The sequence below is a fragment of the Emys orbicularis genome, chromosome 10 (genome assembly GCF_028017835.1).
Source record: "Emys orbicularis isolate rEmyOrb1 chromosome 10, rEmyOrb1.hap1, whole genome shotgun sequence".
Taxonomy (NCBI): domain Eukaryota; kingdom Metazoa; phylum Chordata; order Testudines; family Emydidae; genus Emys; species Emys orbicularis.
Genome location: NC_088692.1, coordinates 28,065,649 through 28,092,469, shown reverse-complemented (window position 1 = coordinate 28,092,469; position 26,821 = coordinate 28,065,649). Strand labels below are relative to the sequence as shown.

Sequence of the window (26,821 nt, the reverse complement as noted above, 5' to 3'; positions counted from 1 at the left end):
TTAACTTTATCCCTTTTTGGTTTTAAGTTTCCTAACATTAACATTAAAATGTCATGTTTTTTATACCTCACACTATGGCCGTTGTTATTAGCCCCCATTTAGTTGAGATCACCTTTTGCTTGAACCTATATATGTACATCTTTACCCTCTATTATCCTGTCATTGTGCTCTACTATCCTGTCACAAAATGTCCAGTAGCAGGTCATGCTGACACTGAGGGTAGAAAGGGAGATGCTGTCTTTGATGTCCTCACCTGAGGCAGGGGACAGGTGTTCAAGTCTCTCATTTCCTCATCTCATCAACATCTAGCTGCTTTTTCCAACACTGCTTCTCAATGGCAGGCACAATACCTAGGAGACTCTATTCCCTGGGTCCTCGTGACACCCCTTGCTACAAACATCCTTTGTCCCTTAACTTGAATGCTCTTCAGCGCTTTTAGCTTTCTCCTAAAACCTCATTTAAATACATTCATAATCTGGCTCAAGCCAGTTGATTTCCATTTGAAGCAGTTTTGTTCCCTGATCATTGAGGCAGAGCATAACTACAAAATGTTCCCTGGTACCTAGTGTACTTCACAAATCATCTCTTCTGTGTTATCTTCTTATCTTTGCATTGTGGTTCCTTAGTCCCCCCAATTGGGCCTGCCGGTGGAACTGAGAGGATTTTAGAGAAAGACAGAACTGAGGCACTGGGCCTGATCCTTACACCTAGTCATTTAAATTTAGCTTCCAGAATCTTGTCTTTTACAGGAACCTGTATTAGTGCAAATGATGTGCAGTAAAATCCCTACACTACATAGGTAGCCAGTTTCTTCACACTGGATAGACAAATTGTCACTTACTAACTCCACTGTATTCTCTACAGTCCACCATTTCACCATGCTATCAGTTGCTTTAACTACATAGAGATATACCCGGGGAACTGAGAAAGGCCAGAGCAGACCCATTCCACAAGAGATGGCTCCATTTGAAAATGCCCAGTACCAGGAATAACCTGCTGTATAACGCTGCTACTTTTCAACATAATGCCTCCAGAAAACCATCCTGTGGCTATCCCAAGTCATGCATTCTCCTTGGCTGTATGCACTTAAACCATTTCTGACTATTTCTGTTCATTGGCTTCTGAGTTTTTAAACCCACGTGAGGTCATCTGAGTGTGACCTTGCCAGTACAGCTTTATGTATGCACAAAAACAAAATTAAAAAAAAAAAAAAAAAAAAAAGAGGAATGATCCCAATCAGCAGGAAAGAACTCAAATTGGGGCAATTATATGGTAAATGACTTTGTTTTGTACAGCTCAAAGTCTAAACACTCAGCAGTGTGTTTTGTTCCTTTTAGGTAATTAACCCCTACAATAAACATTTTTAAAAGGGTTGGGGATTGGTTTGGGCAATCAGTGACCAATTTCAACTGATGAGGGCTCAGTGCTGAATAGATAAAGGTAAGAAGTGTCTCATAGAGGGATCTGCATTGCAATTTATGTGACACGTTCATTTAGAATTGATGTGCCTATAGCGGGTATGTAATTGTACATAGTCAGTTAAAGAATAAGCAGACTGGCAGGTGTCAGGATATGTGGTTTCTCTAAAGCAAGTTAAAAATTGATCAAGGATATATGACTTTGGAATATTGTCAGGGATGCTGGAACAATTTTTATAGTGGGGGTTTTGATGATGGAAATCATGGAAAATATGTATTTGGTGTTTGTTATCTCTGCTTCAAGCCAAGGAGTGTGGCTGCACCCTTAGGTCTGGCGGCACCCCCAGTTCCAGCACCACTGAACATTATGTGCTCTGAGTGGGAAGGTGAGCCCTCATCAATCCATTTGCTTGGCAGTTAGGTCTTCAGAGTGAGGATACTTGGTCACACGTTGTGAAGGCTTTTAAGGTTCATATTTAAATTGGTTGAGAGGGAAATGTGGCATTGTTTGTGGAGAGGATATTGAATTTACCAGTCTTCATTCAAGGACAAGGGAAGTCTGGTCTAAGGCTTACAATAACAATCAATGCTTTAGCATTGCTTTGAGGAAGGTGAAAAGTGCTATAACACACCTGGCCAGGGCCGGCTCTAGGATTTTTGCTGCCCAAAGCAAACACAATTTTGGCCGACCCCCCCCCCGTTTTTTAATTACCCCACCCCCGGCCCCGCCTCAACTCCGCCCCTTCCCCAGATCCCCAGCCCTGCCTCCCCCCAGGCTCTCAAGCCTAGGAGGGAGGGGGAGAAGCGGCGCCCACGCCGTGGCCACTCGGAGTCTCCCCCTCCCTCTCAGGCTCCTGGGAGGGAGGGGGAGACTCCGAGTGGCCGCGGCGCGGGCGCCGCTACTCCCCCTTCCTCCCAGGCTCTCAAGTCTGGGAGGGAGGGGGAGCAGCGGCGCGCGAAACGGCCGCTAGGGATCTCCCCCTCCCTTCCAGGTTTCAGAGCCTGGGAGGGAGGGGGAGACTCCGAGTGGCTGCGGCGCAGGCGCCGCTTCTCCTCCTCTCTCCCAGGCTCTCAAGTCTGGGAGGGAGGGGGAGCAGCGGCGCGCGAAACGGCTGTTTCGCGCGCCGCGGCCGCTCGGGATCTCCCCCTCCCTCCCAGGCAGCAGCCGCGGAGGTGAGCTAGGGCGGCCGCGGCACATTTTTAGGGGCGGCATTCTGGTGCCGGCCATGCCGCCCCTAAAAATGTGCCGCCCCAAGCACCAGCTTGTTTTGCTGGTGCCTAGAGCCGGCCTTGCACCTGGCCAATTGTGTGGTGCTATACAGTTCCTAGCAGAGGGCGTAGGAATTCTTGCTGACTTCCTGTGGTGTTCATCTGACTGACCATATCTTTGCAAAACTGCAAATATTACTGGAGCCAACCTACTTGATAGCCCATTACAGATTTCCATCTACTGCCATGTGGAAGACTTTTTTAAATGTATATAATTTAGTTGATTTGTTTTCTAAACCTTTTAAGTGTGTTGTACCCTAACAAAGGAAAATAAATCAATAGACTTGAAAAATAGGTCAAAAACTCTTCCTGATTTATCCAAGACATGATGTCTATCATGTGGGCTTCCCCGGTTTTGGGTAAGATAACAGGAAGCTGATAAAGTCTTCAGGGACATTCCAATGAAAATGGTACTGTAATCCAGTATTCTATATAAAGGATAGACAAAATCAAATAATCAAAGCCTTCAGCGTGGTTTTTATTCATAATGTTATATCTTGTTTGAAATGCTGCTTACCACATTTTTTGTAACTTGCTAAAATATGAGAGAAGCAAATAAAACCAATAACAAAGTAAACCCAGCTATTTTTCATAGTATGTCAGTGTAAACTGCGGTTTATATTTGAGCTTGAGAAATGTGCTACCCTACCTAGAACAGAGCTGCTGTTTGCAAAACCTATCTATAGCATGTCTGCCTAAAAAAGGTCAAGGTTATTTGGAGGGTATCTTTTGGGAAATCCCTTGAATACTGCTGCGGTGGATGAAGATTTCAGGAATTGGCTCGTGCTAAAGCACACAAGTAAACAAATGAAAGAGCTACAGCAGAAACCCAGGAAAAGGTGCTGATCTTCTGATGGGTCAAGCAATGAAAACCTTTCATCATGTTGTCACCTTTTATTTCTTTATGTGAGCTTGCAGTGTCGCAATCAGCCATTCTCTCTCAGCATGAAACTCTGCTCTCACAAGTTCACTCAGCAGTAGGTTATGTCAACACAACGCCTACAAAAAAGGACTTCACATGCATGACATAAGTCTAGTTCACAGGGGGGAATGCTAGAAACTTGAGTTCTTTGGCATTTGCTGAGAACAAACATTCTTTATGATTTCTAGGGGCAGTAACCTGCTTCTCCTCCATAAATGTTCTAATTGAAGGCAAATTCATCTTCTTATAACCAAAGTATTTTTAAAGATGTACTTCTTCATGTAGTATTGTCCATTAATAAATTTTCAGTCAATCAAGTAGTACAACACTTCATAAATAACATACTATTATAGGATATAAAGCTTCTGCCTGTCAAGGAATATTTTCTCTCCGAGATTTCCTTTGCTGGTGTAAAGATATAAGAATGAATTTTATCACAGTTCACAGCCTTTTGTAACATTGAGTTATAAGGATAATAGTTATGAAAAATATTTATTTAAAAAAAAGCTAATCTGAACACTTGAGATCAGGGAATATGTCTTGCTCCCATATTATAACACAGACAGTTGCATATGAGTGACCACAGGAAGAAGTATGATCTCATTTCTGTCTGCTGAACTCTTTCTTTTTTGGAGAAATTCTTTGAAATGGCTATAATAGTAATGATGGATGAGAGGGATATTTACTAATAGATGGTGGTATGCAAGTTTCATATCTGATTTTAGATAATGAGGTTGTTACCATGACTTGTTATCTGTGGGGAAGTTTTGAGCTCAAGGACTAGGTTATTTCCTTTTGAGAAGGGGAACAAGTCACTATCAAAGGATTAAAATATTTTATCCTACTCTGCTATATTTACAATATGTGCAGTTCTCTCAAAGTATACCAGAGAAGAAACTATTTAATCACAAACTGTAACAGAGGTTTGTGAGGGACAGCTTTCTCTATTGTTCATCTGCCTCAGCCCTGTTCAATTCAAATTTGTTTGCAACTGACTCTGTACATTTCTAGAAGGGAGTGTGTGTAGTAAGTCTTACTTTTCCCAGTGCAAACATAGATACACCGTACAAGATGACTTAGTTATTAAGAAAATTACCTAGACAAATGTGTCGGGTGGGGGTGGATATTGTGTTTTAGGGGGGGAAAGGGTTATTACTTCAGTGAGGTTTCTAAATACCTTTATTTTGGGTTTGGATTATGGATAACTTTTTTTAACTGTGTAATATTTTGGTTGTTAATTATTTGTGGTATATGCACAGCTGGTGAGCTCACAGTTTCATGGTGTGAAATTATGCTAGCTATTCAATATATATGAAAATAATAAATCAACTCCACTCAGGTTTTCTACACATGGTTTCATATTATCCTCATTGCCCATTCTCACTTGCATGCCTGTCTAGATTGTACATCATTCTTTGAAGTATGGAAACAAGAATATTATTTTTAAGCACTGCATCATTCCTATTAATACAGTCTTCTGGAAGAGTGTGTAAGCATGAGAAATGTTAGAGTACTGACTGATGGATAAAATCACAGGTATCAAAACATCAATTAAAAGACTATGTATATATTGTTTAACAGAAAAATACATTACTTGAACTCACATTTATGCTGTTGTCTTTTAAAATGTTTGACTGATCACACATTCCACATTATATCCATCTAAACCTTTATCCTTCTTCACACAGAGATAAAACAGATTAAGATCTTTGTATTAGCCTATGCTAAAGTGATGGTAGTTTACAGATGCCTCATGTACTTTTTAAAATGACATATGGAATATGTATGTTTCCTTTTCTGCTTGTGGAGCTTGATTGGAATTGATTACAGAGCAGTTCATTTATTTTTTGTTGCTGTAATATTCTGTGGATGGAATCAGTGGATAGTCAGGAATGGTTACTGAACTGACTTTAGCAAATAACTTATATATTAAGGCAACTCACTATAATTTCTTCTCCCAGTGCAAATTTCTGATACTCTGATACCAACCTGATGTCCTCAACTGAACTCAGCAACTCATTAGTGAAGCTCAGAGCTCCATTAACTGCTATCATGAATATTATCCTGAAACTCAAACCCACTATCCATTGTCACAGATGTTACCTAGATTCTGTGACAGTGCACTCAGTGTCTAAATTATTATGGGTTTGTGCATGTGTACTCTGAGCATAGTGCTTCATAGCAGCTCTGCAACATCCTGTTGCTTCCTTTATAAGAATTAGGAGACCCAGCAAGTTGGGCACTCAGTGTTGTATTCAAGAGTGCCATCAAAGTTGTTGAGGAGGATAGGTCCTGTTCCATATAACAGACACCACAAATAGAGCTATATCCTCCTCTGGGAGCGGGCAGACAACTGGTAAGTTGCCACTTGTCCTGTACAATAGGCAGCTTAAGAAACTAGCCCAGCTGGTCCTCCATGTCCTTGGAGCTAATGATTTCTTAATTAAGTTATCAGCATATTACATGTAAATTATCACAATAATAGCAATGCTCTCTTCTAGTCTGTGGTACCAGTCTCCAAAATCAGCGCACCTGGAAATGAGACAAATCAGCATTAATGGTAGTGTTAATTCCCGAGTCTCAAAGCAAACCCCAGAGCTGAGCCTCCAGAGTTGTTTGTCTGACTCTGCACATCCAACAAGAGGTCCTGCTTGGACTACCAAAGCTGAGCTCAAAGCTGGTGAGCAAAGAATGACAGGCAGTAAGTCTTTTTTCATTGAGCTTGTAAACAAGATAAAACGATTCTGCCTGAGCTCTCCTTTTGTTGCCACACCAAGCCTAAAGCAAGTGACAGCTGGAGGCAATGACCCTAAGATCAAACTTCAGATAACCAAGCAGTGACAACAGCTGGCCCAGGATAATCTTTTTTACTTGTATGACCTCATGAATGAGTGCCTGTACCTTGCCCAGTTCATTTGCTGGGAGCTGGGACTAGCTCTCCTATCCATCTCAGTCACTGAATAGGTTAGTCTTGTGACCATTTGCTTAGTCTTTCCCTGGGCCAATGGGACTCCCAGCTTGGAAGCAAGCTATGTGTTTCTCACAGTCATCCGTCCATTGGACCTCACTCCTTGAAAATCATTCCCTTTTCTTCCCATTCTAAGAATGTGGACCCTGAAATGAGAACCACTTGGGAGAGCTAGGGGAGCTGCAATAGGGGCAAGAGCCATCCCAGCATCAGTGACTGTTGGGAAAGAAGGCTGGGCTTCCTAAACAGAGGGCCTGATCCAAAGCCTATTGAAGACAATAGAATTTTTTTCATTGATTTCAGTGGGCTTTGAACCAGAGTTATAGGGAGGAACACCCATTCCAACCTGATTCTTAACTCCATATCTGAGGTCCCACTCTGCATTCAGCACTTGCTTCTGCCTCATGACATGACTGAGGCTTCATCTTCTTTCCTGTGACGAATCCTCTTTTGTCTATATGGAAGGTCAGGGCAGGCTGGCTTCAGTCTTACCAATACCCATTTTTCCTAATGCTTTAACATCTCCTGGGGTCACTAAAATGCACCCATACAAGCTGGGAGGAACAACATCATGTGGCTCTAGGATAAACCAGAAGCATCCTTTGTAAAGCAGGTTTCTGCTGGCGTACCATGCACTAATATCTTTTTGAAAATGGATCTCAGGTAGTGCAAGTATAAAAAGAGAAGAGAGAAGAAAAGTTTCTATAGAACTAAAACAAAAATCAAGGGCTAAAAACTGCTTATGACAGAGTATACTTGTCATATATATTGCCCCTGAAACATGGTTCATATATCATTAATAATATGGGCAATAGCGATAACTGAACAATTAACGAATCCTTTGCCAATAGGAAGGAATAGAAGGAAGAACTGCTCTTAGTCATAATTTACACAGCAGCCATTTTGACTTTGTAATGCTCTAGAATAGGGACAATATGATCTTGTGGATGGAAGAATGTCTTCTCTTACTTGGTTTCTTCTTGTTGTTCTGGACAGAACTCTCCTAAGAGATGAGGACTTTTTTTTTTTGTCATGGACCCAAGAGTGTTTTCACTTAATAATTTGCAGTGCTGTTGTAGCCTTATTGGTCCCAGGATATTAGACAAGGTGATGAGGTAGTATCTATTATTGGACCAACTCCTGTAGGTGAAGTTGGAAAATAAAAGATAGTACCTCACCCATCTTGTTTCAGTTAGTAGTTCAGTTAAATGTTTTATGTAAAGGAAACTAAAGCAAAATTACACTACTTTGACAGACTAGGACACTGAGGTACTGTGAGTTTAAGTAATTTGTCCAGAGTATAGAACTCAGGGGTGTAATTCTGGTCCCCCGAAGTCATTGGGAATTTCACCATTGAATGCAATAGGACCAGTGTTTCACTCCAGATGTTTTCAGTTCCTAGTCTTGTCTTCAGTCCACTATATGTTACCTCTATTAAAACTATATATACACAGACTGAGCACGTAGCCATATAAATGATGGTAGACTCTTAATCACAGCATCAACATAATAAAAACTGTTGAATTTACTCATTTACAGTGAATCCCCTATCTACAGAGCCTTGAATCTTTAGCTCAAGCTATAGTAGTTCATGCTTTTTGCCCTGGACGTTCATTATTCAGTCCCCAGTATGTCTACCAAGATGGCAGTTGTCACATAAGCTCAGATAAGAATACATTTTTTTTCCCAAAATAAAATCTTAAGCTGTCCTGTGATGTGGTGGTAAAGTGGCATACATTTCATTGTAAGAAATGAAAATATTTTTCTGTTATAATAAAGCCAGTTATTCCCTTTAAACTGATTTGAAAAATGTTCACCACCTACGAATAGACTGAGAACATTGAGGCTTTAGAACCATATTTTATGAAAGAAAAGAGGATTTCATAAACTTAGTTTAGAAACAAACAAACAAACAAACACACCACACAACCATCAACAACTCCAAGCCTCTACTTTAATGGAAAATGCTTATCAATTTTCAGAACCAAAAGGATATAATATAGACATATAAAAATATATCCATCCTCTTATGATGCATCTTGGCAACACATTTCAGGGCTATCAAAGATATTAACTTTATCAAAATTGACATGATTTATTAATCAATCTATCTGCATAACAAAACAGGAAAGCGACAAGCATGTTTGCATTTGTTGATTCACAGTTGGCAGTACATTTTGAAAACAGTATTTTAAGAAAGCACCAAACTCTGGTTTAAATTATTCTCTGGCTCACTTTTTAATGGGAAATAACTTTTCACAATCTAGCTTCTTTCTACATGGAGAATGTGCAATATTATCTAAGAAAAGTATGAAGTTGATTTAGTATGCATGATTTTTTTCAGTTCTTTGTACACATTCAATAAGGTTACATTTTTGCTTAGGATATATATATATATATATTGCCCTGAACTTTCTCGATTGCTTTTTTATCAGGTTTACAAATCAAATCAAATAGGTATATTGCAGAGCTCTATGATATTATTTTCTGCACTTATAGCACAATGTATTGAATTATGCTTGCTCATGTACTGCTGCTGCTATTCTTTCCAGGTTGAGAGAGAATGACTGTGGGGGCTGTAAATTCACTTGGCTTCCAGCATTACTGGTTAAATCACGAGCCCTATTCAAGCTTGGAGAAGAGACAGAGCAAGTGTTCATTACACAAATCTATTTGGTCAAAAGTACAGCACAGTGGGCACTGAACCATTGCTCACATAATATTGTCAACTTAATCAAATAATGTCTAGAAGACATTCATGAGCTTTTCTCTAAGAAATAACTTGATTGGTGTAGCGGAAAGAAACAGGTGGCTTCTCAAAAGTGTACTACTTATTTATAACCATTAATAACTTTTTACATATACATGCATACGCACACATATGGACAGACACACAACATAGTACTAAATTTACTGAAGATTTAGGGGGGAAAATCCATTTCTTTCCTTTGTGCCTTTTTTCAACTAATGTTTTTATTGGAGATTCAAGGTAGAACATATAGCAATTCAGGCTGTTCTCCCCCTAAATTTGTGTGTGTGTGTAATATTGCAAAAAGTGCCAGACTGACACTACTTGAGAGTGCGGAGTTGTTGTTGTTGTTGTTTTTAATCTACAGATCAGACAGAGCATGGGCAGAGGCTTTGCAAGCTTCCCTCTTGCTAACCTTGTCCAGTACACTATAGCCATGAGTCTGATTTGCAGCTTGTGTAGATGTAGTCCCGCTAGCTTTAATATAGCTAGCGTGAGGACACAGAAGTGTGGGCGTCAGTGCAGCCTGCAGAAACCTGCTTCACCACCTTGAGTACATACTTGCTTGTACAGCTGCCACATCCTTACTGCTACTTTTAGCAGGCTATCTAGATTAAAGGTAGTGCAGGTATGTTTGCCCCTTCTAGGCTTCTTTGCAAAGATGCCAATTGGGACGGGGATACTTGCCTGCTAAATCTAGACTGAGGCCATCACTTATTCCACATTGGTGAACAGACAGCCAACTTACAATATCTGGTGACTGAGGATTGTATAGAGCACCAGGGGTATTTTGCAGTGAAATAATTGCAAAATAATTGCAATTGAAAGAGAGAGATTAGTAGGGCATGCATAATTTAATGAAGTAAAAGAAGAGGAAAAATAGAACTTAGAATGGCCACTCAGCATTTCAGTGTCAGAATTATTATGGCCCAGTTTGTGTCTTCACTAATGGGTGGAGGAGGGCACAAAGAGTTTCCTTTCCATCCTTCTTTGTGCCCCAGCAAGAGACCAAACACAATTGCAGTCGTTGTGCTCAAGAAAAGCAAGGACTGCTTAATGCTAATGTCAAAACTAGCTGTAAATACCACCAAAAGAGGAAAATGTGGGTGTGGGGTGAAACAATATTAGGAGGGTGCCATTTTGGCACTTGCTGCCCATAGCTACTGGAATAATTGTGAACATGTTAGGTACAGATCCCCTGGAAGATCCCACTGGACTGGTGCATCTTTGTGTGCACCCTAACACTCTTAAGGGTACCATGTAGCCATTTATGCAGACTCCAGGTTCCTGATTCTACACCCTACTGAATCTTGTACTGTTTTATAGCCTTGTTGATGTGTAATATATTTATAATGGGCCAAACCCATACCTAGTCTGAGTAAGGACTTTGGGATTGGGCCATGAGTTATCAAATTGAAATGTGTTTTAATTGTGAATGCAATTATCTATTGTAATGACAGTGGTTAAAAAGCAGAAAATTCATGTGGCACATGGGAAAGCTAAAGAGGAAGATATGGTTTATTCTCTTGTAAAACCTGCAGTTTGGATTTAGGATGCAAATTATTCTCTGTGGCAGTAACGTTAGCACATTGAACATGTGGTGCCATTTCACTTCATTGGGCTAAATAGTGCTTTGCCACAAGTACCATGTAAGAGACACTGCAATGTTGTGTTGCCCCAGGAGCAGCTTGAAAGTAGATTGGGACGTTGAGTCACAATTTGCCTACTGGTGTCACATGGTATTGGGGCTCATATCTTAATGCTGTTCTATAGTGGTGCAGTGATGTCCCCCAGCACACTGACTTGGCTCTGCTGCCATTCACATTGGGTATGAGTTGGGCTTGATCCAAGGATCAGCCCACTCCTGGTCCACCTGTAAGGAATCTGGAGAAGAGACTTTTCAGAGGCTGCTCTTACCCCCACAGTGTGGGTTACCTGGTGCACGTGTGCAGAATAGGCTGCAATTTGGCCCAGAGTTAATACTTCGTGGGGAATTTATATTAGTAAACACAGACATGGCTCACTGGTTTTCTGGAATATATTAATTTGTGTCAAATATTTATTCAATTACATGTAGGGTGACCAGACAGCAAGTGTGAAAAATCGGGACAGGAGGTGGGGGAGGGGGGTAATAGGCACCTATATAAGACAAAGCCCCAAATATCGGGACTGTCCCTATAAAATTGGTACATCTGGTCACCCCAATTAAATGATTAGTGCTAAGAAACCTATAATAGAACCAGCAGTTATCTTATTTCACTTCCCTTATTTAACTTGCCTCTCAGTTAAAATAGCTTGGTGATAATTGGAATGACCCTGGTGTAATCTTTATAAAATAAACTGAATGTGTTTTTAATTGATTTTAAGAACTTGACTACAGTGTGGGGCCAGGTGGCTCAAGAAATTGCTAATGAAATGCACATCCTTTTACTTTGAGGTCACTGATCTGAATTTGGCCATGTCACATGGCTTATGTGTAATGATGTGGTCTCAATTTTTTGGTTGGTGAACAGGTGACCACATCACAATTGTTCATTACTTTGCAGCCTCAGTGGAGAGGCTCATAAATGAATGAATGGCCATCATTCCTGGATGTCTCTCTCATCTTTTGGAGTGCTCCATAACAGGAGAAAATCTTAACACTGGATAAAAAATATTTCCATTTCTAGAACTGGGTTAAATGCACTAAATTTACTGAATAATATTTTGGAAAAGGAAAAAGAACTTCCTTACAAAACACAGGATGGTATTTTCAGCTCATATAACAAATATCTAGTTATTCTAAAGCATATTCTGTCAATGCAGGTTTACTTATAAAAGTGCCATGGGCCAGATTCTACTCTTGTTTATAACACTCCTGAAAAGAGATTGAAGAAAATGGAGTTACTCTGGGTTTACACCAGTGTATATGAGAGCAGAATTTTGTCCCATATTTATATATTCTTATTTTTTTTTAAAAATGAAGTTTTAAATCTGTTATATTACTTAAAGCATTTGAATACTATATAAATGCAACTCCCTTGGGGGGGGGGTGTGATTTGACCAAAACTGGCGGGGCGGGATAGCCCTGTGGAATAGTGTATTGAAGGGAGGAGAGGAGGAAGATCAATGAAAATAAGTTCCTGCAAAATATGTACAAATATCCAAGGCATTTAGCAAGCCAAAGGAAGGTGATAGATTTTTTTTTTAATGGATGCAACTCATTTTAACTTCAGCAGTAAAATGAAGGTTAATGTTGTCTTTCGCTTGTGTGTGTCATTTTACTTTCCCCTTTTGAGCTAGTATGCAATATATTACTGAATCCTTGCAAAGAGTTATGTCAGATTTTCCAAAGAGGCTCTCTTTGTATCAGATGCCATATGGTTTTAGTATCCTATTGTCGTAAATTATTCCAAAGATATCTGTTATTGTCATTAACATATTGCCACAATTTACATTTAAATTTGTTGATCATTAATTTTTTTTTTATCAGAGTAATTGTTGGGATTCTTTCTCTAAGACCTTTTTCCACTCAACTTATCCAGAACACCTTGTCCCGTTCTGTGAGAATGCTTCATTCTGTGATCCAGAACACTAAATTCAACTCTGAATTTCATCACTCAGGTTCCTTTATTTGGCATACAGCAAAGCTATGCTGAGTTGATCAGACTGAAGCCTAGGGGGTGGGTACAGGGCATATCACACATTCAAAGTTACACAGATAACCTCTTCCTTTTTTACTCCTGCTGGAATTCTGTGCCACTGCACAATGCAGAATTTGCACAGAATTAATGTTACCCGCATAATTTTATTTTTTTCACGCAGAATTTGTGATTTCCCTTCAGCACTTCCACCCATGTTTGGCACAGGCACTGGGAGCCCAGGGCCGATAATGGGAGAGTGATTATATTGTGTTATTTTGACAAATAAAATGTGCAGAATTTTAAAATATCATGCACTTAATTTTTATTTTTTTGGTGCAGAATTCCCCCAGAAGTACTTTATATTTAAACATTACGTTGCGTTTGCTATATATTAAATCACACATTTTTTGATTGGCTTGGCTATTTTGCAGAAACATATCCTGATACAGCATGCTCTGTCCACGTGCTGTTTACATGGAACCTGATCTTTACATTCCAGGTCTATAGTTCTTAGCATCAGGGTGTTGCTGCTTATCTGAGGTATCACAGAAATCCTGACTCCAGCATACTGTTTGTCAAGCCCCTATTTACAATTTAATCTTCCATTCACCTTCCCAATTATGCCCACTAAGAAATGATGCAACCTACTTATGTTAAGCTAGGCCTATAATAATAAAACTATTAATATGATCTGATGCTTATATTTATGAAAAATATTGCTAGTGTAGCCTATGTCTCTTTAATCGTGTCATTTGAGAAGCATCTTTTGTTATATAGCTTTAGCTCTTTTAGTGAGTATAAGGATACAGGTATTTCCTTGTTTATGGTGCTGCTTGTATTTTCTTGTTCCCCATACTTTATGGGCAGCAAACAGTCAGGCACACTTCTATTTTTAAAAAATAATATAGTGGATAAGGTCGGGGAGAGGCCTAGAGAAAGGTGACCTATCAAAGAGCAAAAATACCATAGGATTGAGGTTTGAGATGGAGAGGGGAATATAAATTAGCTAAGAATGATAAATTAAATTTGACATATGAAGACACATTTCTTTGTGAAGATGTATGCATGCCCTGCATAAAGTTTCTCTCCAAATTCATCAATACCTAAATCAAATTTTACCAAGATTAAAGTTGTGTAGCTCAGACTTTTTGATAGAGTTAGAAATGATTATGGAAAATAGAGTATCACAATTCTATATTAAAGTACTTGTGAATGCAATTTGCGATCTTTAAAACATTAAAGTTCTAGCAGCTTATTTTTAACATTTATGGCATAAGGATGTTGTTGAATTCTTGGGATTGTGTATTAAAAATATCTAGTAAGTGGTTTACATGCTAATAAGGGTTTATACAAGTCACTTCATAATTAGAAGCATGTTGTTGTAGTCATATTGTAGCTGGGTCCAGGCAATAGTTATCAATAACCTTCTAAAATATGTAATTGTTTATCAAGATTTTTAAATTAGAAATGCAATCTCACTGGAACCAGAAAAAAGTCATACAGCAAATGAGCAGACGTGACCTTTTGGTGGAGATGACAAATGGCTTCTTGATCCTCAGAGCTGGAAATTAAGCTAATATAGTAATAACTGACATGTAGAAGAAAGCCAGTCCATAAACTAAGGGCCTGATTTTCAAAGATGCTGAGCACCTATAGCTCCCATTGACTTTAGTTGGAATTGGGGGGTCCTCAGCACCTGCATTCAGGCCGAAAAAACATTAATCAGTGACTTCATGGTTTATCAGTTTAAAAACTGCTTTTACTTTAAGATGTCATATACATATCATGTGCATTCTGTCTGTGTTAGTTATAAATCACACTGTAGGGTTCTGTAGAATTCAAGGTGTTTGTCCGGCTATACCGAAAGAAGGACAGAAGACATTTGATATGGCTTTAAACAGGCCGCATCTTTATTATTAGATGTCTGAGAATACCCGGCAGATAAAAGTGTACAGTGCAGCTAACCATTCAATAATTACCCAAGTTCTTCTGCCAGCTCCCCCCTCTTTTTCCATCCAAGTCCCTCAGCCAGTCCATTGCTGGGACCTTATCATCCACCCCCCTTCATAGGAGGGTTAAGGTGGGCTATAAGAAAGGGGGAGTTGGCTCCCTGCCATACCACTCAGAGGAGCCCCAACTCCCCCTTCTGTTCCTTTAACCAACTGCTCCATGTAAAAGGGAGCTTCACCACATGGGGCTGCCCCTTTTAAACCCTTCCATCTGTCTGGTACCCATCTTATACTACCAAAGGCATGGGCAGCGGGTGGAGCCCCCCTTTGGGGAGGCTAGTCCCCAGCTCTGCCCCTTCTTCCCCCTCCCCACATCCGGAGCCCCGAGACGCCCCCCCCATCCCGGAGGAGCCCCAGGCCAGCTGCAGCCTGGAGCACCCCCCCCCCCTTGGCTGGAGGAGCCCCGGGCCGGCCGAAGTCCCAGGGAGTACTATAAATACAAACATAATATACAAGAATTGAATGATGCGATTACTATTATAGACAGGTTTACTTTTTACTATCCCAACAGCTTTGTTACATTAAAAACATAGCTTTAAAAAAAACCCCAAAACAAAGGTTAGTTTATTCAATTAATAGATAAAATTCTAAAAGGGACAAAATACTTTTCAATAACAGCTGCTTCACACCCCTTCCTGAAGCACATTTAGTATGGGCCCCTTGGAAGGGCCAGCATCAACCATCTTTGCTGATGTAGGCTAATGATTTGGCACACACAAGGTGGCTTGTGAGTGGCAGATGCAAAATCTAGGACTGGCTGATGCTACCTAGTGGTAGTGATGGGACTATAGGCCATCAGCAGAAAAAAGACCTGGATGTATTCCATCTCCACCTTGCTTGACAGCAGGAGATCTTCTCACCCACCTTCTCTGAGAGACATTCCCAAGAGGTGACTTCTTATTCCCAGGTGGTATGAAGGCAGGCAGGGTGTGCTGTACAGACTTAATGCTTTGCTTCTTGGTTTCAGTTAATTCTTTAAGAAAATGTCAGTTAGAGGTCTTTAAAGTAGATATTTCTGTGTTGTATGTTGTTGTTTATAGTTTGCTGGGGATGCATTCAGCAATGAAAATATTCTGGGAACTGTAGTAGGTAATGCAATGTGGGATTTCACTCCAGGTTTTGAAATCCATAAAAGCTTTGAGGCTTCCCCTTGGGAGACACTTCACGGTTCAACCTGTACCACCTATGTGCTAGATATATCTTATGTTCTCAGTGTTAATATGAATTCGTTCAGCAATAAGGACTTTGAATTTCAATTTGTCACCTACTTTGAGCTTGGTTAGCATGGACCCATGTTCCCTGAAAATTCCTGCAACTATTGGGGCAACAAACATAGGTTGGATAGATACATGGTTACCATTGGCAAACCCTTTCCCCACACAGTTTTAATATTTGTCTGAGGTCTTTACAAGGGATGTGACAGGTATGACACTTAAATACACGAAAACAATTTCTGACATATCTGGTTTTCAAATCCTAAATACCTTGACTCTGACAAATTGTTCGGTGAAGCTCAGTTAAATTTCACATTTTTCTGTGAAACAAAGGCTGCTCTTAAAAATCAGCAAACAGACAAAACAACAGCGACCCCCAAAACCAAAGTACAGCAGTTACTCACAGTCAGATTATTGTGAATGCATTCTACAACTCCAGCATAATTCCAAAATGTATCCATTTTGGCATCATCTTCAGGGCTTCATCTGGTTTGATCGTGGTACAAAAGCTGTCTAACTTTTCAGGCATACTAACACTGCAAGGTTCAACGCTTCCTCTCGTCTTGTTTCTCATCATTTATATTAATACAATGAACAGAAATTACTTTTTCCTATTTGCATTTATACAATATATTGATGATATCATTTCTTCCTGGGGCATCTTTTGTTCCTGAAGCTAAAAAGCCTCTTCAGGATTTTGAAACTAGGTTCAAATGACTCTAATTGACTTTAAATTGTTCCTTAATATTACATTTCCACCCTTTCCTGTCCCTCCTCCCCCCGACACCTACCACCATACACCAAATTACCTTCATATTTCTTCTGTTCAAATGATTGACCTGCTAATGTAATCCTCATGATGATTTTGGATGGAACAGTTTTCCAAATATAAATTCTAGATACTTTAATCTATTTTTAGATAGTGGAATGAACAGTTTAGGACAGAAAATGTTCTTATCTCTTTAAAATAACAATATTAATGCATAGCAGTTAATCATATGTTTTAATCTGCAGTGTGTTTAACAGATATTTGCTGATGAATCCCCATTATGAGCTAGGGAGGTAGAAGAAAAAGCGTGCGGTGGAGCTATGGACAGTCAGTGTCAGAGTTTGTTAGTGGTCACTTGCTCAGACCACTAGAAAATGCTTCATTAGTATAAGGAGTTTTCCATATTTTGTAGAACTGGCTCCTGCATGTGTGTACATCATGATGATGCTCACCTACCAAACTTAGACAATGGGTGAAATCATCCCCACATTGAAAATAATGTGGGGGACACCATTGACTTCAGTGAGGCCAGGATTTCACTCAGTGTTTTTACCCCTAGGTATTAGTTTGAGTACCAATTGTACACATGGTGCCAACACGTTTTGTAAGGAGTTTAGGGTGAAGTCTTCACTACCCAAAATGGTGCGTTTTTACAGCAAGATAGTATGTCCTGTTAAATTCTATGTATCTAGTCTAGCTCAACCGTAGGTATAGTGGAGGTACAGTGTTAAAACAAGTTAGCTACATTGCTATAAGAACACATTTTGGTAGTGTAAACATGGCCTAGGATTTGGTTGTATTTTCTTTATGAGAACAAGGCTTGGAATTAACATGTGGATGGAACTACCAAAGACAGAAATTGAAGCTGCAATCTTGAACATCTTTCAAGAAAGAATTAGACAATCGGGGAGGAAAGCAAAATGGATCTAGAGGAGGCGAGGCCACATTGCCCAGTTTTGTTCTTAAGTTTTGTGTATGTTGTTTCAAAACATTGAGCCCAAATCACACTTGATAGGAGACTAACAGGGAAAGAGAGAGAGATTATTACTTAGTTAATGAAACTGTGTAAGGCTGTGCACACAGACAAAATATGCAATTTGATGGTATTATTTTATTTGCATTGTATTACAATAGTACCTAGAAGCTCTGAAATGGGGACCCCAATGTGCTAGATGCTATACAAACACATAGTAAGAGTCAGTCCATGCTTAACAGTCCAAGGTCCCAATCCTGCAATTAACTGTTGTAAACACATCCCTGCACCCATGTGAAATACACTTGAATTTTTGAAGTATCCTCAGAATATATGAAAACTACAAAACAATATGCTAAACAACAGTTAAAGCTGTGTGAACTTGGGTCATTCACTTGACCCAAGCTACCATGCACTTGGCGTCAAGCAAAGATTATTGCCATTCTCAAGCCAGGCAAGGACCCCCATAGCATGGCGAGTTACTACCCAATATCCTTGCTGTCAGTGTGTTGTAAGGTGTTTGAGTGCTTGATCCTCCAACAAATTACTCTGGAGTTGGACGATGTTTTTCAGGTTGACCACACAGAGTTCAGGAAAGGACATAGTGCCTGAGTTTAAGTCTTGGACACATTTGTCAAAAATGATTTTCAACAAAATCTAAAGACAGGAGCCGTATTAATAGACTTGACCACCACTTATGACAGTTTGGCACAGAGTCCTACTGTGTAAACCCTCTTGAGTTGCCCTACGTTGGGTGGTCGAAGTAGTAGAGCTTTTCCTCCAAAATAGGTGCCTCTGAGTACACATGGGCGACCCCTGCAGTTCCTGGAAGTGTCAGATTAATAGTCTTCCTCGAGGTTCAGTTCTTTCACCAATACTGTTCAATGTGTACATCAACGATTTGCCAGCAGCACGCTCATGCAAATTTATCTATGCCGACATCTGCTGCAGCTAGCAAGCTCAGTCCTTCTCAGAAATTGACAAGGCCCTGAACAACGATACAAAGCTCATAGCACACTACAGTACTCGATGGCACCTGCAACCAAGCTTTTGTAAGATGGTTTCTAGCGTATTTCATCTGCATAATGCAAGCGCAAGCCATGAGTTACATATTTTCTTAAATGGCCAACACTTGCAGCATAACCCACATCCGGTTTACCTCAGCATGACGTTGGATAGGTCATTGATGTACCACAACCACTTGAAGAAGACAGCGGCCAAAGTTAGCTCTCGGAACAACTTGCTCAGAAAACTGGGTGGCTCAACCTGGAGTGCAAGCATCCGGACACTTAGGTCGTCAGCACTTGCCCTCTACTAGTCAACAGCAGAATACTATGCTTCTGTCTGGTGTTGCTCATCTCACGCGAGGCTGGTCGATGTAGAGCTTCACAAAGCTATGTGCATTGTTACCGGGACTTTACATGCAACTCCGTTGCCATTGCTGCCAATACTTAGTAACATAGCACGACCCCATATTTGCCATGTGGGGGCCTCCATCCTGCTCCTGGCCATTATCGATGAGAAGAGCAACTTGCTTCTGTACTCAGACCTCTTCAACTATCTTGCCAGTTCGCCTGTTTTCTAGACGCCCTTTATGGTCACTTACACCACCACAGGACATGATGGTGGAATCTGCTTGGCATAACAAATGGTCAGTGATGACAGTTGTTAATCACTCTCTCGTCACCAATCCAAACATCTGCCCACCAGGTTCTGACTTGCCAAGACACCTGTGGTCATCCCAGAACTGGTTTTGGACAGGACAGGGCAATTGTGCGGCTAATCTCTTCAAATGGGGTTTCTCTAATGACCCACAATGTAGATGCGGTCGACTTCAGACTGTCACATATGCTTGATGAGGGCCCACTGACTTACTTTGACAGCAGGCTACTGGCTCTTCACCTGGCTGATGATGATGCTATCAAATGGCTGGGCACACTGCGCATACCCTGAGAGAGATTCACTTGATCTCTCTGTGCCTCAGTTAACAATACTTCCTCTATCCAGCCCATTGTCTGTCATGTCCATTTAGGCCACAGTGCCAGAAGTGACTGCACACAGTTGAGCTCAGTGGGGCTCCATGCAGGTGCAGGGTGCAGCCTTGCAGAGTCTTTTTTTTTTTTTTTTTTTTGCATATATTCTGAGGGTATTGCGAGACTTTAAAAAAGAAAAATTGCACACAATATGCCTCTGTCTTCCTGTCTGGTTATTTTCTGGAAGGTTTTTCTTTTGTACAGAAGTAGAGAAAATACAAGGAGATGAACTTGGAGATTTTATTTACACTTAGTTTAAGAGTTGAAGGCAGTTAAGAAGAATGTGGTGATGGTGAGCATTATGAAATTAAAAGTAACTCTGTTACTTGCAAACCTCAGCATAATTGTACATTCTATTCTATTCTATTCTATTCTATTCTATTCTATTCTATTCTATTCAGGTTCTTTTACCTCCCTCCTAATCATGCTATCTGAGTACCCATGTAGGCCTGTTGGCTTGTTTCCCCAGCCTAGGAAAGATTAAATGCCACGCAGAATGTCTATTCAGGCCCTTACTTCAGGGCACAGTTTAGTCTTCAAACAAAAACTCACAACGTAACACTGAAACAAGCTATGCCCTGACCAAAGTAGGTTGTAGGGACCCAGAGGCCTTTCCTCATGTCTCTCACCACTCTGCTTCCTGTAGCTCCAGCTGAGCTCATTCAGTGCTTTATAGGAATCACCTGACCCCTGTTATAATCCCTTCTACTGAGCCCAAACACGTTCTTAAAGGTGCTCTGCTTGCAAACAGGGCTGGCTGGTCCCAAGTCCTCTGGCCCTTAAAGGGGCAGATTGCCCTGTTACAGCCTGTTTAACCTATTGGTTAAACAGCATGATACGTTTGCTTTTCTCACGATTAAAAACTATTGTCCATCACAGTTAAAATTTCAACCAATGAAATACAGCCTGCTGACACTCAAGCCATGAGAGATGAGTTTGGTGTTGCTAGCTGGAAGTGGGATACTTTTTAATATTTAAAAAAAGTGTATACATGAGAAATAGTAGTTAAACAGCAACAGTAGAAGACAACTGAAAAACTAGCAAAGGGAACATATAGAAGAGGCATGTGACAGGAAAGGAAGTGAAAGAGAAGGGGAAATTAAAGGTCTTTCTATTTGCATCCTTCCATTTTTCTCCTGCTGCATTGTCTTTCCTCTTCCCTTTTCTAACCTTGTGTTCTTGTGTGAATCTATATGTATATAAAAATTAAGCTTCTAACTTACACACACATTCATAAATGCTTCTACTTGTGCATATACATATGCTACAGAGTGATTAATTAGGCCCTATATGTTGTCATCAAAGAAATGCACAGAGATTTATCCCAAGTATTGTTTGACTAAAGATGATAAATTTTAATTTTCAGTTGACTGATATGCTATTAATAATTCAATGTGTTTTAATAATATTTTTTGTAATTCCTAATTAGGTTTTTTAAACTGAAACAAACTTCAACTGTGATGTAATCCAAATGTAAGATCTAATTTAAAAACTGCAGTATAGAATTGCCATAGACATGCAATTGATGAACACTACATGTTCTTGGTCCTATGTGAAACTCTTCAGAAGTTAATTTCTGGGTTTCATCTTTATCTTGGGCATTATTGAAACTTGTTACATTGCTTCTAATAGTACTTCTAGTCCCTTGAACATTCAAGGCCTTTTCAGTAATAGTGACTGTTCCTCTAGATAAAGTTACCCTCCAAAGCCCATTAACTGCTTATGAAATGGCAAGTATGGCGTGATGTGTTTCCTCCCTCTTGGAGTTGAGTGAAAGTCCTTATTGGCCTCTGCATAAAGGTCCAAGTTCTACTCTGGTTTATAATGTGCTATTACCGCTAGGCTGTTTTCTGGCCATGATGCTTCAATTTCCTTCGGAAAACAGTGATGGAGGCTAAAGGTGTTTCCACAATGTTTTAATTCAGAGATAAATATTTATTCTTCATTTATTTAAAAACATTTAAAAATGTAACATAATTGTTTACATTCTTCTTCCCCATACTGCTTGTTCCTTTCCAAGTTCTATGTTGTTGAAATAGATGTAACAATGGACTAGGTGAATTAACAGATATTTCACATCTCTAACTTCGGATTTTCTTTTACATTATTGTTTGAATGATTCCTTCTTTCCTTTTCAGTTGTGTGTCTTGCCTGAGAGTTAAACCCACCACTATTTTTATATCTAAAACTAGAGCAATACTTAGAGCATGTTTTACTTTATTTTGCTTTAATTCTTTTAGCAGACAGATGATGCAGCACAGACTGACGGCCAGCAACAGACACAATCCTCTGAAAACACAGAAAACAAATCACAGCCGAAACGGCTGCATGTCTCAAATATACCCTTCAGATTTCGAGATCCAGATCTCAGACAGATGTTTGGGGTAAGTACTATATTTTTGTTTGCATGCTTATTATTGTCACATTTTAAAAGAAGCATTACCTTTACATTATAGGTGGAGCTAGCAGCAATACCTAAAGTTAAGATTACATAATGCTTTCCATTGTAAGACCCTTTCCCCCCCCATTACTCATAACTAATTGCCTGACTTGCTTATCCTACTTGTAAGGAGAAACAATACTATGTGTACTCTACAGAGCTATAATGTGATGGTAGATCTCCAGAATATCATATCTTTTCGTACTCTAAGAAAGCAAGTAATTAATACTGGCTTAACTTATTACACACTTACATACTCTCTTGTGAAGTCTTCTGTTCACCTTGAATTCCACACCAGGGGTTGTGGATCTTTAAAAGCATAGCAGTAAAAAATAGGCATTACTTGTCCTAACAACTGCATTATTATTAGCCTCCTTTCACAAAGAATTGTACGTGGCCAGATGATACTCCAGTACTGGACCTGCCTTTTTTTGCACCTATTCATATCATCTTAATAAACATAAATAACTCACAGATACCCTTATGCTGGAGCAGGATATTGTACTAGATTTTGAACCTGCAGTTATTTTATGTGGGTATGAAAATATAATACACACACACACACACACACACACACACACACATATTTATATTGTGTATGAGTTTTATTTAATATATGATATAGTCCCACTTAATAACAGAGTCCCATTAAAAGACAAGAAGGAACAAAATATGTCAAGTAATTGACTTAAATTCATTATATAGTATAATGAATTTATCTTCTAGTTTGTTTTTTTTAACAGTCTAATGGAGCAGAAGAAGTATCTACTTAAATATCTACTAAGAACTGAATCCTGACATGATAGTGGGGAAAAAGGGATATTTTCACATAAACATATCGGAATTGCCCTAGCAACTCTCCCCCCACCAAATACAAAGGTGTATCTGATGCCATACATTTCAGAGCACAAAATTGTAAAGCATCTGATGACATATGAGAACTCCCTAGGATAAATGTATGTTAATCAGTTAAAATTAAATTTAAATAAAACAACTCAGAAAGCAGGTGGATTCCGTTTCTAAATGCACAAAATACAAGAGTTGTTTTGTGGGTGTTAAAATCCAACTGTAAACAAACTAAATTTAATTTGTGTTTTTCATTCCAAGTTTTTAGGATTCAGAAAACTCAAATAAATCTTACTTTCAAATTGGAAGATTGCAGGAATTCCCCAGCTTCCATACAACTTGGTAACAGTAACACTATTGGAGCTATAGCTGCATTGAGTCTCCCACTTGCAAGCTGAGACAAAAAGATTCCTATAAAAACCAGCAAATTCAGTTTTTCAGTTGTTCATTGTTAAACCAACCTGGACAGTGCAGAGAAATCTGAGTTTCTAAACTGATGGGAAATTCAAATTCCTATCATTGCGAATTCTAGTGAAGTTTCTGAAATGAAGCCTGATATTGAAACCATCCTTTGCACCTTGATCCTGTTATGAACATGATTTCTTTTTAGGCGCATGAGTTGAGGAGAGCAGGCTTGTTTACTAGTTTGGGTTTTGTTTTTCCAACTTCACCCGGCTTTATATATACACCAATTATAGTTTAAACATTAGACAATTGTCTGCTTATAAGCTAACAATAGCGGTTAACACATTTGTTACTTGGAGGATAAATGTAACTGGGGGGGAAAAGCAAAGGATAACAAGAGTGTGCTGATTTTTCTAAAAAGTTAAAATGATAAAAGGAACTCTATCTTTCTTGTCATGGATGTATTTACCATATCTTAAGGTACTTAGTAGACTGGAGTAGAGTCTAATTTCTGTAATATATTATACACTCACTAGGTTATTCTGCTTCTGCCTGCATTGTTTTGTCTTTCCATTGTAGTATATTGTTTGTCACTTACATTGCCTCACCAGAGTTACACTGCTTCACATGACATGTTAGTGACACATGAAATAGGAGAACATGACACATTGAGTGATGTACTGGAAAGTGTCACATCATAAAACGTGTTGCATCAAAAAATGTTCTGACTTATCCATACTAAATACTGCCCAGGGTTAGCATTCATTCCCTTTACCAAAGCAGGTATAGTGAAACTTCTTTCTTTGGGACAGAACCTGTGCGTTTTTGCATGTTTGGACAGTGTCTAGGGCTATGATAACACCAATAATAATAGTAATTATTATTATAAGATGTACGGTTTATTCCCACGCACAAGTAACAGAGTTTCACTAAGGTAGGACAGGGCTTGTTTGGGAAAAACTCAGCACTGGTGGAAGTGTCTCTCTTTATCTTCTTTGAGGGGGCACTGGAAGCTGTGGTGTATCCTTTTAGAAGATATGGGTAAAATACTGGCTCCACTGAAATCAATAACAGAATTCCCATTTGATTTTTAAATAAAGCCTGGATTTCACCCTGTATCTTTACTCACAGCCAGAAGAAGCTGTAGCAAATATGTCCTTATTCCTCTTCATTTCACTGGGAGCAACTAGAACAAGACCAAGGGGCTAATATTCCTCTGAGGATGAGTGGGAGGTGATAATCACCTTTAAATGCAACAATTAATACCTGTCTGGTGGGTGGTGATTGCTGCACTCCAAGGGGAGTTGCACAGTGGGATATTACCTATACTGAAACATCATTATAAGAGGACTGAAAAGCCATTAAAAAGTAAGTAAAATGTTGGGACTTTCATTTCACTGTGATATGCAGTGTTTTTGTAGCCCTATTGGTCCCGGGGTATCAGAGAGACAAAGTGGGTGAGGTAATGTCTTTTATTGGACCAACCTCTTATGGTGAGAAAGACAAGCTCATACAGAGCTCTTTTTCAGGCCTGAAGAAGAGCTCTGTGTACGGTCACAAACTTGTCTCTCTTACCAACAAAAGTTGGTCCAATAAAAGATATTACCTCACCAACTTTTCTCTTTAACGGCACTGTGATATGAGTTTAACCATAGCGTGGTTCACAGTCAGCAGGTGCTACTATATTTTAATTGCTGTTATTGATTATGCAGAATGGTAGTGGTGCAGTTTTAGCTATGTATCAGGCTCATCACAACATGCATTTGATTCAGCTACTCTTCAGTTTGTCATTTTTTTATTGCATGACTGGCCTGTAGTTTAATATCTTTCTATATATGAGGTACTAAATCTTCTAATACTATGAAATATCTTTGCTACATCTCTGTTATGATGTTTTCAGATTTTCTTATGTTCATGTGATTTTTCTATTTCTTTTCAGCAATTTGGTAAAATCTTAGATGTTGAAATTATTTTTAATGAGCGAGGCTCAAAGGTAAGCAGTTTAATTCACCAGAAGAATCAGTTAATTGATTTTTAGTATTTGATAAGATTAAGAGAAAACAACTGCACTGGTGTAATAAATGCATCTTAAAAATCCACTTGAATGGAAACACCTTTTGAAGCCTTTTGTCAGTTTCCCAAACAGCAAGAAATTCAGTGGACTCATTTTAAATCCTTTGAAAGGAAAAATTATAACTACTATAAACTGTCAAAGTTCAATGGGAATTTTGCTTTCAGCTTTTAAATATAATCATATATTGTCTAGGCTGATTCTTTATCCTCCAGTGATAATTACCTTACTCATTTTATAAAATGAGTCATATTTGCAGAAAAATAAGCACGTCATTTGCTAGAATAGGTATTTTCTGCTATTGAAATGAAAGTTGGTAATATAATCTAATATCCTCTTGAGTAATTACTCAATAAAATATGTGATTATTCCAGATTATTGATGTGCAGATGTTTTCCTGGTTAGTTAAAAACTTCAATGCACCAACCCTTTGAATACAATTTATTTTAGTATTTCTACCGATAAAGACAATGTACTGTATTGTAAATTTATTTTAGTTCTCCTGAAAGTTACTTTGCTTTAAATTTATAGCCTGATTTATTGGGTACTTAAGAAATAAAAAAATAAGATTGTTATGCTTCGATAATTTACATTAAATGGTGCAAAACAACAGTCATTTCCCCATAAATCTTACCCAGATCAGTCGCACTATAATTTTCTATGTTTACGTCATATGCATGGTAACTCTCCTCCCCTTATGTCAGACTCATTCTAATCTTTGTCCCCCTATATATTCGACTTGTAATAATTCTTCCCCTCCTACATATGATTCAGTATTAATGATGGAAGCCTTTTTCTCTTTTAGTATGTCAGATACATTATAATCCTTCTGCTAATCCCTCTCCTAATGTGTCAGCATTTTTAGTTCTAAATTTAAAATGGTCACCTTTTCTTCCATATAAAATGATGCAATCATCATAGGCCTTAAACTCCAAAACCTGTTTGAGTTGCTTTGTCATTCATAAACTGACATCCCCCTCACCCAATTAGAATATTTACTGCCTATTTTGTAAAACAACAAAGATGCTGGGGAACGGTATCACTCAAAAGTTTGGTGATTTTAAGCCAATACAGGAATGCAGGGCCTTTTAACTTTAGGTTGCCAATTCAAA

The 26,821-nt window shown here is 39.1% G+C and overlaps 1 protein-coding gene across 9 annotated transcripts in view; it reads left to right on the top strand.

Moving 5' to 3' along the window:
• Positions 1 to 26,821, top strand: part of RBFOX1 (RNA binding fox-1 homolog 1) — a 414,111-nt gene that overhangs the window by 243,173 nt on the left and 144,117 nt on the right. For all 9 annotated transcript variants that reach the window (XM_065412636.1, XM_065412632.1, XM_065412628.1 and 6 more), the window contains exons 3-4: positions 22,188 to 22,331; positions 25,578 to 25,631. In XM_065412636.1, the coding sequence (XP_065268708.1) occupies positions 22,188 to 22,331; positions 25,578 to 25,631 (198 nt within the window). The remainder of the gene's footprint in view (positions 1 to 22,187; positions 22,332 to 25,577; positions 25,632 to 26,821) is intronic.